Consider the following 18,462-nt stretch of genomic DNA (forward strand, 5'->3'; position numbering starts at 1 on the left):
CTATCTATCTATCTATCTATCTATATATATATATATATATATATATATATATATATGTATGTGTGTGTGTGTGTGTGTATTATTGTCATTAAATGCAAATTGTTATTTTAAAATAGTTTTTGATTACAGTTAACAGTAACCTTTGATAATGTTGTTCACACACACACACACACACACACACACACACACACACACACACACACACACACACACACACACTAAGGCTAGAAACACTGTATGCAAAAAGTATACTGTAAGTATGCAATAGCGACCCTTGTGGTAACGCTGAGAATGCAAGTATACTTATACGTCATTAAGAATTACGTTCAGAAACGTAATTTAATGATGAATCAAATCATGCTTGCATGGCTAGAAGCGCTTAAGTTCATGTACTTGCGAAGACAATATTTCAGGCCTTAAGGCCAAAGTATACTCCGGTTTTCTGAGTACCGCTACATTTCGCGCACAGTGACGCAAATTTCATAATCAGCACAGTATGCACTGACTGTCCGTGTGCAACCCATGGATAGTTTTAATTTTTGCGTGTCGTCAGCGCAAACTAAATCATCAATATGGGCTCACGGTCCAAATCATTTGACCCTGCACAAGACATAAAAGCACGTGCAAAAACAAAAGTTGCATCCCAAACCGCACAGTTCTGCACAGTTCTACGTCATTCTATAGTGGAAATAGTGCGAGTAGTATGTCAACACTGAAAATTCAACAAGAACAATTATCCTATACTGTAAGTACTCGGATGATGCACTTTTCCAACCATCAAAAAGGAGTGTGGAATGTTGGACACTTCATGTATTCAACGCTCGCGGCTTACCGTACGTAGCGGAGGGGGTGGAGTTACCTGGCCGTGATGCTGGTGGCCTGATAAAACAATTTTAAATAATGGAGAATGTAGCAACTAGAGAAACTTCAGTGATGACAGCACCTTATATAGGTAAGTTAAATGCTTTTTCACAGAAATGTGAAATGTAGTCTAGCCCAGTTTCTTTAGACATACACACCTGTGCGCCTGTGCCCGTCGTCGAAGCATGCTCCAGGAGTTGCCTGTACTAAAGTGTATCACAAAGCAGTCGTAAGGTGCACGCTTTGAACGTGTCCATATGGGCATGCAGTCAATTGAGTATACTTTGAAATGTGCGAGACGTAACGGCATGCAGAAAAACAAAAATGGTAAAAGTAAACTTCTTGGGCACAGTGATGCAAATTCCGTCATCAGCACAGTGTGCACGGACTGTTAGCCTGCAGCCTAGCATTTCTGGACAGGCGAATTGTCGTCGTCTTGGCACGTGGTTAATGAGTCTACCTGTTGTTGGCTGTACTAAAAGAGCATCACAGAATGTAGTTTGCATGCGTTGAACGTCCGTACAGGCTTGCGGTAAAAAGAGTTTACTTGGCCATACATGAGACATATCAGCATATGGAAAAACTTAGCATAACCTAGGATGAGTGGTTCTGTTGTTTCCATATCCATTTGGTTCCTAACCTCTTTTTGACCCCTACACAGGAAACTCCACTAATCCATACAACCAAACTCTCTCTCTCTCTCTCTCTCTCTCTCTCTCTCTCTCTATCTCTCTCAGAGATATGGAGTTAAACTCATTAAAGTTCCTCTTTGATTTAAGACAAAGTCCAAGGTAAGACCATCTCCTCAACCCAAATTCTCACACTTTTCTGAATAACAACCTCTTAAGCAGAAAAACAGATTAAACACTTGATGGTGTCATGTGACGTTTGTATAAGAAACAGTACGCCTTGCTGGCTTTGAGAGAGACAGACACGAACAGATAAACAAACACTCACCCCAGTTAAGGTCTTTATGTTGTGCAGTGCATTCTGGGCCTCCAAGGCAGCTTTCCGTGTGTAGAATGTGACAAAACAGCACCCTGGGAAAATAAAGAGAGAGAGAGAGAGAGAGAGGTAAGTAGGGATACAGCAATTATACGGTTTCACTATTAACCGCGATTAAAAATGTCACGGTTAATTTAACCGAAATAATTTAGAATCCGCGGTTAAAACCGTGAAATACTTTATTTAGACGTGGCAAAAATAACATACATAATGTATGAATCTATACAATTTAGTGAGTTATTCTTAAGATTTTGTAAGCCTAAATGTGAAAACTGTTGAGCCTGTGTCGGTACTGGAGCTGTTGCTATGGTTACAGACGGTGGCCGAGTGGTGCTTAGCCAGGTGCCACGGAATGAACATGAACTTTCAATTTACGTGAAACTGGGGCTTAAACACATTAACTACAAATTATAATTTGATCTATGAAACTCATATCCACCAAAAAGCGACTTAAATCGGCTGTTTGTAGTATTTAATCCCTACAAATGGGACAGGATGCTGCACAAAGACGTCCAGTTGTTATATGTTTTGCATTTATTTGCATCAGTGCTGTTGTATAATAAGACATATTGCAAATAATCGTTAAAACCACCATTTTTCTAAGACAGTAATCTCATCGTCAGAAACTGACACTGTGGCATCCCTAGAGGTAAGCATTTTAACCATACAATAAGCCAAGGGGATTGGAGCTTTTCTTTTCGTCTCACTTCCTGCTGAGAGAGAAAACAATCTCACTGCTGTCATACAGATCGCTGCCAAACTACACTGGAGAGAAGATAAGAAGAGAGAATTAGATTGAAAGAGAGAAAACAAGAAGAGGTTGATAGATTCCAAAGTGATCTAATGTCGTGTCCCAACCAGGATTGATGCAACAACTTTCAAATGTGTTTTTCTGCCCTTTCTGCAATAAAATTGTTGGAGATACAGCTTCTGGAACAGGATTTTGGACCAGTGAGATTTCACCAAGTGATTTGCATTGAAAGTCCTTTTGTTCATGAAAGTTGGCTGAACTAACATCACTTTTCTGAACCATTTTCAAACTGGTGTCAAGCTGAATATTAGTGGAAGTATGAATCAGTTCACACGGATGTACTAGCAAAGTAACTACAGGTGTAGTTCAGTACATTATCTTGCACTAACAACTATTTGACAACCAGAAAGTGTTAATACTTTTAGGGGTATTATAACATTTTTAAAAAAGATTGACTAATGTGTCAGATGGAAAAACGGAGAAACGTGTCAAGCTTGAAGAAAATCTAATATGTGTGTTCATGTTGGTTTCATACATATTTTGAAAAACATTAATAGCATTTTCTACCATAAATGGTGTAATTACTTTAAAATAGTCAAGTGGTGTAACCACCAAGTTAATGGTACTAAAATAACTTCCTTGCACCCTGAATACACGTATACAGGACTGAATAATTAATACAAATCAAAAAAAGTGTTTTCACGATGCAACTATTTCTCTTTTTTCTACAAATATCATACATTTTTCGAGTCAAAAATTTCAAGAAGTTTCCAATTGAACTGAACAAGATGTGCCTTTTCATAAAAATCTGATTTTTATTTATTTATTTATTAATTCATGTATTTATTTGTTTTGTCATCACATGACAACAAATGGCAACCTACAGTATATGTTGGTTACTGACTTTGATTTGGAGGACAAATGCTTTTTCAAGTATTAATATAAAAACATTATATTTATTTTTGGGAAATAATTAATAAAGAAATGAATCCACACTCCTTATGTCATCGTTTGTTTTATTCTTTCTAAATTACAATTCCACACACACACCTTCTGGATAGTTACATCCCAGTTTTGACTAAGCCCCAGAAAAATATCAAAATGACTTTGAACACAGAAATTGAAAAGATATTTATCATAGTAGATTGTATTAAAGTAATCATTTTGATGTCAGTTGCATTTTAATGTATTTTAATAATTTAATAGGTCCGGACAAAACAATGTGCATCATATCATAAATTAAAAAATGCCTTATTTCTTTATCTTCGTCAGAGGAATAAAAATGTGTATATGTACAACACACACACACACACACACACACACACACACACACACACACACACACACACACACACACATTACTGTCCTTGACTGGACATGAGAGAAAAGGTACAACACACACACACACACACACACACACACACACACACACACACACAATCAGACACAATCATACACACACTCATTACTGTCCTTGACTGGACATGAGAGAAAAGGTACAACACACACACACACACACACACGATTAAATCTTGGTCTCTAAGATAACCAAAGAGGTTTGGGGAGATTTGTATGTGTGTGCGTGCTTGCATGCGTGCATGTGTGTGCAGCCAAAGCATGCTGATATTGCTGGCATGTTTTATTTAAAGAAGAAAGAGAAGAAAATTGAGTGAATTAAATCCCCTTTTACTGCCAGAGAAAGAGAGAGAGAAAGAGAGAGAGCGAGAGAGAGAGAGAGAGAGAGAGAGAGAGAGAGAGACTTTGGCAGGATAAACTGAGGACTCTCACTCATCTCTGGCAACAATGCAGTCCTGTTCATGGCCAAAACGACCCTCTTTCCAGTGTCAAACACACACACACACACACACACACACACACACACACACACACACACACACACACACACACACACACACACACACACACACACACACAAACACACAACACCAGTAACCACTAAATCATACATTTAAACTCTCCACGTTACCAAAACATTCCCATCAGTCAGCATTGACATTGGTTCTGGGTGGTGGCTTAGTAGTTCTGGGCCATTAACACAAAGGTTGTAGGTTCAATCCCAATTAGAGGTGACATGGGACCGGATGTGTTAATGAGATCTCATATTTGATCAATAATCATTGTGCCTGAAGCAAAGCATTGACTTGTAGTTCCTTCAGGAGCACTGACACTCACATTAGTGTACTATAAGATCCTCTGAACACAAATTGACAAACAGTCTCAGACCACTGTCCACTGATCATCCCACGGACTATCTGGTGCAGAAACTGAGTTTCTCAAAGAATCCTCCAATCTTTGAGATGCTGTAACATGAACTAGACTTTATGCCAATAGTCAAGTTTATATTCTATGCAAAACTAGAATGAATCTTGAGAATCAGAAACACATCTAAAAATAACTTTAATGTCTAAAAGTGTTCCGTAGTACACGTATGCGTGGTGTACCAGCAGAACCAATAACTGTAAATCATTTGAAAACCATTCTTGTTCAATTGTCGCATGAGACAATTTACGCAATAACGGCCTTACAACGTTTTACACAGAAATCGGTTCTGCTCATGTTTCATGAATCTCACTAATGTTTCAAGAATGTCGTATTGAGTGCGTACAAGTTAGGCACAACAGTTTTATTATTTTTTTTTAAACGATTTCCTCATAACTATATTCTGCTCGTGCTTCATGAATGAGGCACTGTGTGTGCATGAAGCTCGGGACAATTCAGAAAGTATTAATGTAGGGGAGATTTTAGTTAACACCACATGAGCCTAAACACTCAACAGCTACTCTAGTAGTAATTCTACATGAGCCCATAATACTCCACTAGTTTTAAGTAACACTGCAATAAAACAGGATTTGGAGCACACCTACAGTTGCGTGAGACAATTAAAAGCAAAGAAGTAAAATAAAGTTAATAATATATATATATATTTATATTTATACAGTACTGTGCAAAAGTCTAAGGCACATTAGATTTTCACAAAAGCATTTGTCTTAAGATTTATTAGTCTAACACTAATTATCATTAATAAACTCAACTAATTTAATATCTATAATATCTATTTTAGCAGACAATGTTGAATATCTCCAAATATTAGCCAATCTTATCAGTAAGACCGATATATCAAACAGACCGATTTACCAAATATCTCCAGATCGAAATATATCAAACATCTCCAAATATCTGGCGATTATAAGAGATGCTCTGCATTGGTTTATACAATTAAAATATATACTTTATATAAAAAAGCCAATACGTTGGTCTGGCCGATATATCGGTCTATCACAAATTTGTATTAATAAATTCAAATAATTTGTCATTTTTTATATTTTATTGGTATATTAGTATATTCTGGTGCCAGTCAATTAATAAAAACAATAAACCATTTGAGGTCGACTGCTTCACATCATGTCAAAGAACACCCCTTACCCTCTGAAAATCACTACAATGTACAACAACTTATGGCCAGGCCCATATAAATTCTATGCAGAATTCCACATAAAACTTAGCAGATTTGGGACACACATTATTGGCATACATCCTGCGCACTTTGATGGAGGTTCTGTGATGATTTGGGGGTGCTTCAGCAAGGCTGGATACGGGCAGATTCGTCTTTGTGAAGGACACATGAATCAAGCCACGTATACAAGGTTATCCTGGAAGAAAACTTGCTTCTGCTCTGACAATGTTCCCAAACTCTAAGGATTGTTTTTTTCAAGCAGGACAATGCGCCATGCTACACAGCCAGGTCAATCAAGGTGGAGGAGCACCGGATCAAGACCCTGTCATGGTCAGCCCAATCTCCAGACCTGAACCCCATTGAAAACCTCTGGAATGTGATCAAGAGGAAGATGGATGTCCACCAGCCATCAAACAAAGCCGAGCTGCTTGAATTTCTGTGCCAGGAGTGGCATAAAGTCACCCAACAGCAATGTGGGTGACTGGTAGAGAGCATGCCAAGACGCATGAAAACTGTGATTGGAAATCAGGGTTATTCCACCAAATACTGATTTCTGAACTCTTCCCAAGTTAAAACATTAATATTGATGTTTAAAAATGAATATGAAATGAATATGAACATCTGGGATCTTTCTTTTGTCATCAGTTCATAAGATTTAGATTTTTATAGATTTTCTTTTAAATATATATCTAAGTCACTTATTCCATCTGCCACTGACTGCTCAATTGGGAATATTTTAGTTTTAGATCATGCTTTGGTGTGTTTAGAGATGTTGCCGCATATAGAGAAAAGAAAATCATATAGATGGCGCTTTAATACATCCCTTCTACAGGACCCATTGTTTCAACACATTTTAAAGACAGAAGTCAATGTTTATGTAGAAACCAACTGGTCCTCACTGTCCTCTGTAGACATGGTTTGAAGGTGCTTAAGGCAGTTCATAGGGGGCAGATCATACAATATGCCTCATTCATTAAAAAGATCAAAGCACAGGAATTCATAGAACTGGAAAAAGAGTATTAAATGTGCTGAAACAGAGCTCAAGCGCCGAATGTCATCCAATGGTCTTGAGTATAAGTGCAAGTACTATGATGTCACAGAAGGTAGAGTTTTGGTTATTCAGGGCAAGACAGACATACCTTGAGAGTGGGGACAAAGCAGGGAAACCCCTTGCCAGATACATAAAAACAGAGCTTTTTTCCACCATTCCTTCAGTCAAGTCTTTTGGAGGCAATATATTTACTTCTGCTACAGATATTAATAAATCCATTTTGATCTTTATAGCTCTACATCTATGTCTACCGATAAGGATATTAGCAACTTTGTAGTCCCATACTAACTCGCTAAATTGACGACTGACCAAAAATACTTTCTTGACTCAGATATTACTTTGGAGTAGCTTGTTGAGGAAATTAAAACATTGCCAACAGGTAAGGCATATAGATCAAGTGGGGTATATTCGTGGTTGTAGTTCTTCTGATAATGTTAGACATTTTATAAATATTATGTGGTCAGTAGCGAATGGTCAGACCCTGATCGCTGCCATCTCAATTGATAGGGTGGAATGTCTTTTTAAGATTTTGGGAACACTTTTATTGGGTGGATTATGTTACTTTATAACAACCTATAGCAGTAAAACAAAATAATGGATTAATGTCAGATTTTTTTCTCTTTGTAGGGGAGCCTGGCAAGGCTGTCCTCTCTCCCCTTTATTGTTCTGTCTTGCCCTGAAACCATTAGAAAAGAGGATGATTTTCCTGGCATTGTAGCAGGAGGTGTGGTGTATAAACTTCAACTTTACACAGATAATATATTATTATTTGTCTCCGACCCTAGTAGATCTATGCCTAGCCTCCATAAAATTATTAATTCTTTCTCTGAATAAATCTTCTGGATACAGGTTGAACTGGTGTAAATCGGAAGAACTGGTGTAAATCGGAAGCTCTTGTTCTAACGGCGTATTGCCCTGCCACGGCTTTCCAACCTGGCACCTTTCATGGCCCAAGCAAGGCATTAGGTAGGGATTAGGAGTCCAGAATTTTATCTGTGAGGTTTTAGATCCTCAAATTTCATGCTGCCTATTTATATTGGGTGATGGGGCGGTTATTAAAGTAGGTGACAAATACAGTATACGAAAAGCTGGGTCCATTTATTAAATTCTTAGAGGATGGAAGTAAATTGGCGTTCCCTCATTTCAAGAATTGGGCAGGATGGCGGTATTTGAAAAGATGTCATTTAAGCAACATGGCAGATTGGATGTGTATGGTAAGAAATGGGACAGGTATTTGCCCTTTCTGGAAGGCTCTCAGTGAGGACCACATGGAGAGAGACAAAATTGTGGTAGCAATTGTGGAATTCTATTTTTGATTTTCTCAAATATTATACAAATATATTTTTGCTTGTTTGTTTATATGTGAATTTTTATATGTGAGTTTTTCTTCATATTTTTCAGAATTACTTCTTTTCAGCTAACATCACCAAGGACACTTAATTTAACCAACCGGCGAGTGAAGCCTGTTTCAGGAGGGGAGCAGTCCTCAAAAATAATAGTAGAAAATTATAGTGTAGAATGAAATACTTTCATACTTTTCATGATCAACTATTTTCCTGGTGGATCAAATCCCACCTTATTTTTTATTTTCATTCCGATGAATATCCTGTTTCACTCAGAAACATGTGACATAGTGACAGGAAGTTAAATGATTTTTCAATAACAATGACTGAATGCCAGTTATTTACAGATTCAGTTTTTGATCTGATATACGAAACAGACAGTCCTATGCCCTGCAGATATAAACTTAATACCATGAATACACACGCACATCTGTTCGAATACATTTCAATACATTAGCATAACACATCTGCATTTGGCCTTAGAGGACATAAACACACACACTTGTATCATTCTGCGGCTGTGCTACGTGTCCAGGGACTGAAAAGGATGCACACACAAAGTGCATTCATTCATTCATCATGTGAGCATGTAGGCGTGTGTATACGTGTAAGTGTGTGTGTGTTTCATAAATTGCAGCCTGGCTCTGAAAAACAACTCCTGCTCTTCACCTCTGGGTCCATTTATATTCTATGCCTTCATTCTAGCATCTCTCTCTCTCTCTCACACACACACACACACACACACACACACACACACACACACACACACACACACACACACACACACACACACACACACAGCACAAAGGGCAGGCGATCTCTGAGCTTGTCTGTTCGGAAGAACCTCCCTGCTGATGCTCGGGCTACAGTGGCCTGGCAGGGACATACACTTCACAGGATGAGATGTCCCAGTCTGAATCAGCACAGTAAGTATCTGTATTGCAGATTAAACCACAGGGACAGCAACGCAGCACTGTTACATACCCTTGCTGGGATGTGAGTGAGTGTTCTTTCCAAAGAAGAAAAGACAGTTTTGGACTGTAAAAACTTGCACCAGTATATGCCTATTAAAACTGCTAATCTCGAAACCACAAACTGGTAACATCAGTGGCTGAGGAGGTGGGACATGTCTTTACTGCATACGGTTTTGAAAACAACAGCTACTCACACTGCAAACAGAACAAGTTCATATAAAACAAGCTCACTCCAATTATAATAAAAACACAAAACATAACTAGTTTACACAAAACTAGGCTACTCCAATTACAGTATATTCAAAACACAAAACTAGATTACAAGATCACTCTTATAATAATCAAAATGCAAAACTAGATCTTACAAACCAAGATCAGTCTGATCATTACCAAAGCGCAAAACAACATTAGATCACACAAAACAAGACCACTCTGATTAAAATCAAATAAGAAAAAAACAGATTATGATCAAAACACAACATATTGCACAAAACAAGATCACTCAGATTATAATTCGAAATGCAAAACAAAACTAGCTTACACAAAACTAGATTGCTCTGATAATAATCAAACATGAAACTATTGTAGAAAACAAGAATGCTCTGATAATAATCAAAATGATAAACATAACTAGATCATACATAACAAGATCTCTCTGATTAATAAAAACACAAAAAAATACAATAAAATAGATTGAACAAAACAAAGATTGCCCCAATTCAAATTATATCACCAAACAAAACTAGAGTACAAACAAAACAGCAAACAAAACTAGATTACAAACAAATCACCAAACAAAACTAGTACAAACAAAAAAGCAAACAAAACTAGATTACAAACAAAAAAGCAAACAAAACTAGATTACAAACAAATCACCAAACAAAACTAGAGTACAAACAAAAAAGCAAACAAAACTAGATTACAAACAAATCACCAAACAAAACTAGATTACAAACAAAACTAGATTACAAACAAAACGTTAAACAAAAATAGAGTACAGAAATAGCAGACTGCTGAACAAAAAACAAAACTAGATAATTCACAAAAAATAGATTGTACAAAGCAAGATCACTCTGATTATAATCAAAATACAAAACAAAACTAGATCCCCAAAAAATAGATGATTCCAATTACAAACAACAACGCTCACTATATTGGAAGTGTCATGTGATGTCCATTCAGTTAATGGAAACCCCATTCATATTTCTGCTGTTCTGAGAAACATATCAAGTCACTGTATTTTTCCCTGTCCCTTTGAAAATTCCAAATATTGTGTGAAAATTGATTGTTACGAATTGTATTTGTTATATATTTAAATAACTTGTTAGATCAAAGTCAGCTCGTAATGGAGTAAATAAGCTGAATTAAATTACTTTTGACAGTAAGATATTATCTCAAAACTGGTAATAAGACACATAAACAGAGATTGTAATGTGCTGTTTGTTTATAGAAAGTAAATATAGTAATATGGTCAGTTATGTCATCGTTCAAACAAGTTAATGGAAATGCGGGTCAGTTCTGAGAGCAGTTTGCAAATCCCCCGCCATTAGCACCAGCCTCATTTTAGTGGAAAACGGGTAAGTGCTCAGGTTATCTAATATTGTGTCTTGCTTTAAAATTGGGTCCTGTTAACTGGTACACTTCTTAATCCGTCCATTAATTGGTAATTTCAAAGTTGGAAAAACTGTCCTTGTGGAAAAAACTGGGAAATTGGAGCTTGCCACAGGGAAAGACAGTGCTAGAGAGACACACAGGAAGTTAACACTCAAACCACTAATTTATTGAAAGAGTTCTCCATGAAAACTGTCTAATTTAACAGCCGGAGCCACATACGGGCGACCTTATCCTAAATGAGAATGGGCTAGAGTGAAGCTGAAGGCTGAAGCCCATTACGGCTCTGCAGCTGTGTCAGAGGCCTTGATGAAGCTGGACCTGAGAGAGACACTCTAACTGCAGCTAACTGATCCACAGGAGCACTCATCACTGAAAGCCAATCACACACCTCAGCTCTGGCATAAAGGCCCAAAACACTTTGTGTGTGTGGGTGGAGTAATGCTCACCCACTCGGCACTGACTCATCCTCCATACGAGAGAGGAAATGGAATGGGCAGCACTATGAACGAGTACATGCAATCTTCCTGTCTAAGTGTTAACTCTGTACAACAGAACTGAGATTAACGCCTACACTTTAGCTCCATTTCAAAACCCAGTGGGCTGCCTTGCTGTCTCCAGCCTACTGCAAGTGCCTTCTAAGGCAGCAACCTGCCCAAAACGGAAGCTCAAATGTGACTGATTTGGAAAGTTTTGCATAGTGTTCCACACAAATAAAGCTCCTCATGCACGATTCCAATAGAGTTTGAAGTTAGCATGTTGCTAAGCTAACAATATGGTACTCTACAAGGCATAGAACACAAATATTAGGACACATTTTAAATGGTTTATTAGGTTGGACTAGTGTTGTCAAAAATATCGATATTTCGATAAATATCGATACTGAAATATCTGAACGGTACCAATACTAATTTCCCTAAGTATCGATACTAGCCGAGCTGTCACTTTCACTTCTCTCCAAAGGCGCGTTGACAAACACCACACACACTCGCACTCCTCTCATTCGCTCTGGTTAAATAGCAAAAGTGAAGTGAATGTAAAGATGGCGAGTGCATGCGGCGCTCACGACCAGTTTTGTTTGATAAAGAACACAGCAGGAGTGCTATCTGGAAATATTTTTGATATGAAGCCAGACATCCCAAGTCTCCCGGAAGTTCCGAAGTCTCCCGCATATTGATAGCTTCTCCCTGATGCCCGCAATTTAGTTCAAATCTCCCGAATCTATAAGCACATGCGAGACAGAACATACTGCACGCATAACATAGATAGCGCGCACACAACATACATAGCGTGCACAGCAGAGAGGGAGAGAGCGAGAGACCTTATGAAAGCTAGTCAACCCCAACCCCCCTTGACGTTTAAGTATCTTTTGTTGACATTGAGATTGGATTTGATTTGACTTGGAAATACAAAAGATTGCACTTTTATTTACTTGCACTTTATTGGTTTTTGAATGTATGGCAATCTGAGAGGCTTTTGAACAAGTGCAATACCTCAGGACATTTTGTTCATGTAAAATATACCTCATTGTCATGTTCTAGACAGTTCTACCCTCTTAATATTGTGGCAGTTTTTTTCTCTGTGGTATCGAAAATGGTATCGAATATCGATATTTTTCAAGGTATCGTATCGAAGTTAGAAATTCTAGTATCGTGACAACACTAGGTTGGACATTCAATCAATACTTTTCGGTTTTGCATGAAGTATGATTATTTCTCTCCGCAAATTTCTCCGCCATTCTAGCATACGTCCAGTCATTCCATTGGAACAAGAACGGCAACTTTTCTAAAGAGCGCAGCCAACAGAGAATTAAACGAATCCATCATATTTCCAACATGCACTCATCCAAGGCTCTTCGAGTTGATTAATGTGAAGTAATGTTACATCTTTGGGACTTTGCAGGATTTGTCTTCACATCAAGCATTTATGTAACGCTATCTCTCTAGAGCATGAATGGCTGTTACGTTAATAAAATGTGTTCATTCAAGCATTGTAGAAGCAAGCTGCATTACCTGTGAACAACCACCAGCATTGTTTCCTCTCCCACGCACTGCTGTCATGGCCGTCTTACGTGCAATTTCAGAAACTCCCGCCAGATGGTGCCAGTTATTATTGGATCCGATATTACAAAAACGACATCCGATTCAAGAAAAATGCTTGAATATTGGAAAAAATATCGGAAAATCCAATTATTGGTCGATCTCTAATCTACATAGGTAGCAACTCCATATTCCACACAAATACCGCTCCTTGTGCTAAGCACACGTAACACTCACAATTTATTCCGAAAGAGAATGACGTTAGCATTTTGTTGTCAGTAGAGTGTTTATGATGCCTTGAAATGCTGCCTAGGTCTGCAGATCACTAGGTTTTCAAACAGAACTTTGAGAAATGCAGATGGAGGACAAAAGGCCGAACAGTCCGACAGGAAGTGTAGGGGAAAAACAGGAAGTCTAACACATTACATGTGTGCAGGTTTACATGTCAAGGCACGACACCTTGGTGGAGTGATGACATGTGTGTATATGTCAGAGACAGAGAGAGAAAACCCACTATACCTTTGCTCTGTGGTGGGTTCTGACTACGATCTCGCAGTATGTTGATCTGGTAGACGGCTCCGTACGGCTCGAAAAGATCCTTTAACTCTTTCTCGGACCAGGAGCGGGGAATCTGGCCAACAAACATTTTAATGGAGTCCGGATCGGGCTGGTCCGAGTGTTCCAGGGCGCCGTTCATCTTCACAGCTGTACCGTTACTACAAAAAGAGAGAGAAATGGTGTGTTATTGTGAGTGTAAACTCATTGTGTGGCCTGAAACTACTGAAAAGGTGTGCAGGAAGATGGCAAGTGAGACGGTTGGTCTACACCCTCACAGTAAGAGCAGCTGTGATCCGGACAGATCGACAACTGCTCCTCATTAAAGCAGGAAGACACAGAGACACAAACGCTGATTAAAGTCCCAACAGCAGTAGTGCACTCAGCGTGTGAGTGTGTTGATGTTGTGTTCACAGTGCTGTGCAGGTACACATCTGGTTCTGTTCTGGGTTCAAAGCTCTATCACAAGAGAAAATAACTTTGACTAGACCAACAATTTGTAAAAACAAACCAAAATTGTGTTTACAGTAATGCACTTACACTGGAAGTCTTTGGGGCGAGGCATTCCACCAATGTTAAAGATTTAAAGATTATACGTTATAACATATGACTATTATGATAAAATCGCTTACTATCATCGTCTGTGCAAAGTTATATCCAATATAATATGGGGGGGGGACATCCAGTAACTTTCCCACCTTATGCATAAGGATACCAGGAAGGGATGTGACGTAACTATTCGCAAAGTACTGATAACAATGATCAAACATCATCCACAGGAATTTTAGTCATGCATAACCATAAATGTAAATGCATAAAGTTGATCTGCCTTTACACTTACAGCTTGAACCCAAAAATGAATATGTGCACATTTGTGCACATTTATTTTATTAAACTCCCACTGTACTGTAAGTGCATAACTTAAAAGACAATTTCTATTCGTTTTTACCAACTGCGGGACCAATTCATTATTTTCAGTGGTAATCGATAAACTTAGTAAACCTGCAACATTCCTTTCACCGCTGTCTTGAGTGACTGACCTCATCAGAAATGGACAAGATTGTGACACGATAAAAATGTCTGAGTCAGGGTGCCAGACGTCTGTGTGTGACCCCAGACGCCCACGTTGCTGGTTCATCGAGTTCATGAGGAATTACAGGCGCTAGTTTCAGTTCCAGATGAAAGCACACGGAGAGAGCATTATCGACTCCCCCACCCCCACCCCAACATGCTTTTCCTTTCTCCCTGCTTACAAATAACAAAACTTATTAACCAGCCTGAACAAACTAGCTCCTCTATATCATTTGAGATGTTGACCTTCGAAGGCCAACATGCCTGTTGCCTTTCAACTAATATGAAAATAAGTAAAAAAGCAAATAAATAAATACTTCTTTCCTCTGTGAAAAAGCACAATAAATGTCCTCATGAGACTAATTATCGTACTAAGCATTCAGCGAATAAGCCTGCTCCGCCTGTTTCAAGATATCTGGACAAGTTTCTTTACTTGGAAATACACAACACCGCAAGGACGTTTTGACATGAATGAAGCATTATTCTCTGTACTGAGAAATAACCGTTTTCCTTTCCCTGTATATTTTGCCGGTCCATCAGTATCATGAAAAGCTCATGAACTGAACTAGTTTGTATCTCTCTGGCACTGCCTTATGAACAGTTTACATATCATATAAAACATTTATTTTTCTGGCCTGTTTTGAATAAAACATTTGGTATGTAGATAGGTTCTAGCGTTCATAAAGCAATGCTCCTTTCTTGGGGCGGCTGTGGCTCAGGTGGTAGAGCGGGTCGGCCACTAATCGCGGGGTTGGCGGGTTGATTCCCAGCCCAAATGACTCCACATGCCAAAGTGTCCTTAGGCAAGTCACTGAACCCCAAGTTGCTCCCAATGGCAGGCTAGCACCTTGCATGGCAGCTCTGCCTATAACGGTGTGAATGTGTATGTGAATGGGTGAATGAGTCACAGTGTAAAGCGCTTTGACAACCGATAAGGTTAAAAAAGCTCTATATATGTGCAGACCGTTTACTCACAGTTTCTGCAACATTTCATTCAGAAAGTACCACACTACTTAGATTTAGCCAATCAAAACTATTACATTTCAATTGCAAATGAAAATTTGTTAAAAGGGTCAGAGAGTACGGAGGACTAAATGTGTCACTTAAAAAATTAAGGAATCAATTATCAATGTATTAATTCAAAAATAAAAATGTAAATAAGTAACTTCATAAAACCGACCAATAAATACTGTCAAATAAAATTGTATTAAAATCTACATGTATAGTTAAATGTAACAATAGAATTAACTAATAGGAGAGTCCCTTAAAAAATAAAGGACTCAATTATTCATTTACCAATTCAAAAATTAAAATGTAAATAAATAGCTTTTTAAAACTGAGAAATAACCTTTCGTAAAATATTTTATTTAGATAAATGTCACAATAGAAATAACCAATGGGATTGTCACTTATAATGAAGGAATCAATTAACAATTTATTAACTAAACAAATAAAAAAATAAAAAATATGTAAATAAAAATACCTTTTAAAGCTTAAACAAATGTTTAAAATAATAATAATAATTCCTTATATTTATATAGCGCTTTTCTAGGCACTCAAAGCGCTTTACATAGTATAGGGGGAATCTCCTCAACCGCCACCAGTGTGCAGCATCCACCTGGATGATGCGACGGCAGCCATAGTGCGCCAGAACGCCCACCACACACCAGCTATTGGTGGAGAGGAGAGAGTAGAGTGATGTAGCCAATTCAGGGATGGAGATTAATACAAGGCCATGATAGATAGGGGCCAATCTATTTAAATAAATAGATAGCAATAGCAATAAAAAATAATAAACTAATACAAAATTATTCGATACAATGGTTAAATATGTTTAAATTGCATTCAAAACATTTGCCAATTGCTTTCCTTTAACACATTTGCCATTTGAAATAAAAATGGTCAGTTCATTACATGGAAGCAACCAATCAACACTTAGAGAGAGGGTGGAAAATACTCATTTAACCCAAATTACTTCTGTGCAAGAAACCTTAAAATGCTACAAATATAGCAGCTTCAACATTTAACCAGCACACAGACTGAATCAATCCTAAAGGCCTGTGTGTGGCATGTTAGCAGAGTTACCACTTTTATTCAATGCAGTATTATTTTTTAGCATTTATTTCCTGTTGCTAATGGGGAAATAAGCTAGCTACAAAAAAAAATAATAAAAAAAACGGTAATACACATTCTTAGGTCAGAAGTGAAAACCACAGAGAAGTTAATCAGCCAACCACAAAGCCTTGAGTTTTTCTTTACACCGATGGAGTGATTTGTCACTATTCAAACAAACAAGGTCTCGAGTTTGACAGATAAAGAGAAAAGTTTGGAGGCAGTAAAAAAGAACAGACCTCTGCGCACGATTCATCCATCTCTTGCAGAAGGACCCTATTCTCTCCGCGGAGACGCCCAAGTCTTTAAATGACCTAAAAGACATTTCAGACTGTGCCGCAGGAAAGCTGCCCCCTTGGGTCCCTGCGGCAACCGCTGCTCAGAAACCTCCACCCCTAATAAATCCACTGGTAGTTACAGCGATGATAAGGGCGCTCCTTGCCGCTGATCAAAAACCAATAATGCCGAGAGACACGAGCATGACACGGGCTCAAGGGTCAAGAGCCAGAACCTGATTGTGATACACAGAGAGAAAGAGATGGGACTGTGAGTGTCAGGGCGTTGTGTGTGTATGTGTGTCACAATTAGTAATTGTTTCGTTTGACAAGGCCTGACAGCAGGAATACAAAGGCACAAGTCAGAGAAGCTTGTAACAGTGTGCTGTAGGACAAACACACACAGACACACTCACGCAAGTCTAAGGTTGGGAATCGAGAACCGGTTCTGATTAATTCTTGACAAAAATACTGGAAATAGAAATGATTTTCATGATGTTTGGTTCTGTTGACAGTTCATGATTGTTTGCATTCTTCTGTCGAAGCAAACTGAACATGGTACCAAGGCCACATCTACTCCGTTTTTGTTTTTTTGAAGACTCGCTTTTCAAAGTAAATGTTAAGGAGAGTGTTTTTGAAAGTCTCAGTTTTCGGTGGAGGAAAACACTGTTCTGGTTCTGTTCTTGTGCCTCTTAGCACTTGAACGAAAGAAGATGCATGCTAAGTTCCAACTTGCTTGATGAAATGCCTTTTTTTTATAACATAGAGTTATGATGCATTTTTTTTTGTTATATTGCCCCCTATGGGCAGAATTTGGCAAAATTTGGTGTGCATCCCCAAAATGTCTTCATGTTGAAGTTCACCAAGTTTTGTTAAGATTGGACTTTGCGTAGAAAATATAGGCAATATGTGAATATGGGCCATGGTCATTTTATTGGCTTGTAACTCCAATGATATAGATACAATTTTGTCAGGAGCGTCTGTAGATGATTTCTAACCAATTTTGTGTCAATCGGATAAATGGCCAAGGAATTCATAAAAGTCTTCTTTTTTCTTTTTAGAAAATTCAATTGTTGGTGTTCACGTTGCCTAAAATACTCTTAAGTTCCCTTCAACACTATCGAATCCACAACACTGTGTCAAAAGAAAACATGTTTTAGGGGTTTTAGCTAGCATTCTGAATATGATGTGAAAGTAAGACTGGGGGCCGCAAAATAATACAATGAAAAAACAGTCAACATAACTTTCTGCTACACTGTCCTGTCTAGTTGCACGCAACAACAAACATACACCGCGACCTGTATAGTCCGTTTCATGACTGAATGACTCTTCATGACTC

At 38.2% G+C, this 18,462-nt stretch overlaps 1 protein-coding gene across 20 annotated transcripts in view; it reads right to left on the reverse strand.

Annotated features, from left to right (window-relative positions):
• The window catches only part of LOC127638727 (CUGBP Elav-like family member 2), a 200,402-nt gene that overhangs the window by 47,724 nt on the left and 134,216 nt on the right, over window positions 1-18,462 (reverse strand). For all 20 annotated transcript variants that reach the window (XM_052120385.1, XM_052120398.1, XM_052120400.1 and 17 more), the window contains 2 exons: window positions 13,630-13,826; window positions 1,819-1,901 (listed from right to left, as the gene is read on the reverse strand). In XM_052120385.1, coding sequence (XP_051976345.1) covers window positions 1,819-1,901; window positions 13,630-13,826 — 280 coding nt within the window. The remainder of the gene's footprint in view (window positions 1-1,818; window positions 1,902-13,629; window positions 13,827-18,462) is intronic.

Source organism: Xyrauchen texanus, chromosome 47, assembly GCF_025860055.1.
Source record: "Xyrauchen texanus isolate HMW12.3.18 chromosome 47, RBS_HiC_50CHRs, whole genome shotgun sequence".
Classification (NCBI taxonomy): domain Eukaryota; kingdom Metazoa; phylum Chordata; class Actinopteri; order Cypriniformes; family Catostomidae; genus Xyrauchen; species Xyrauchen texanus.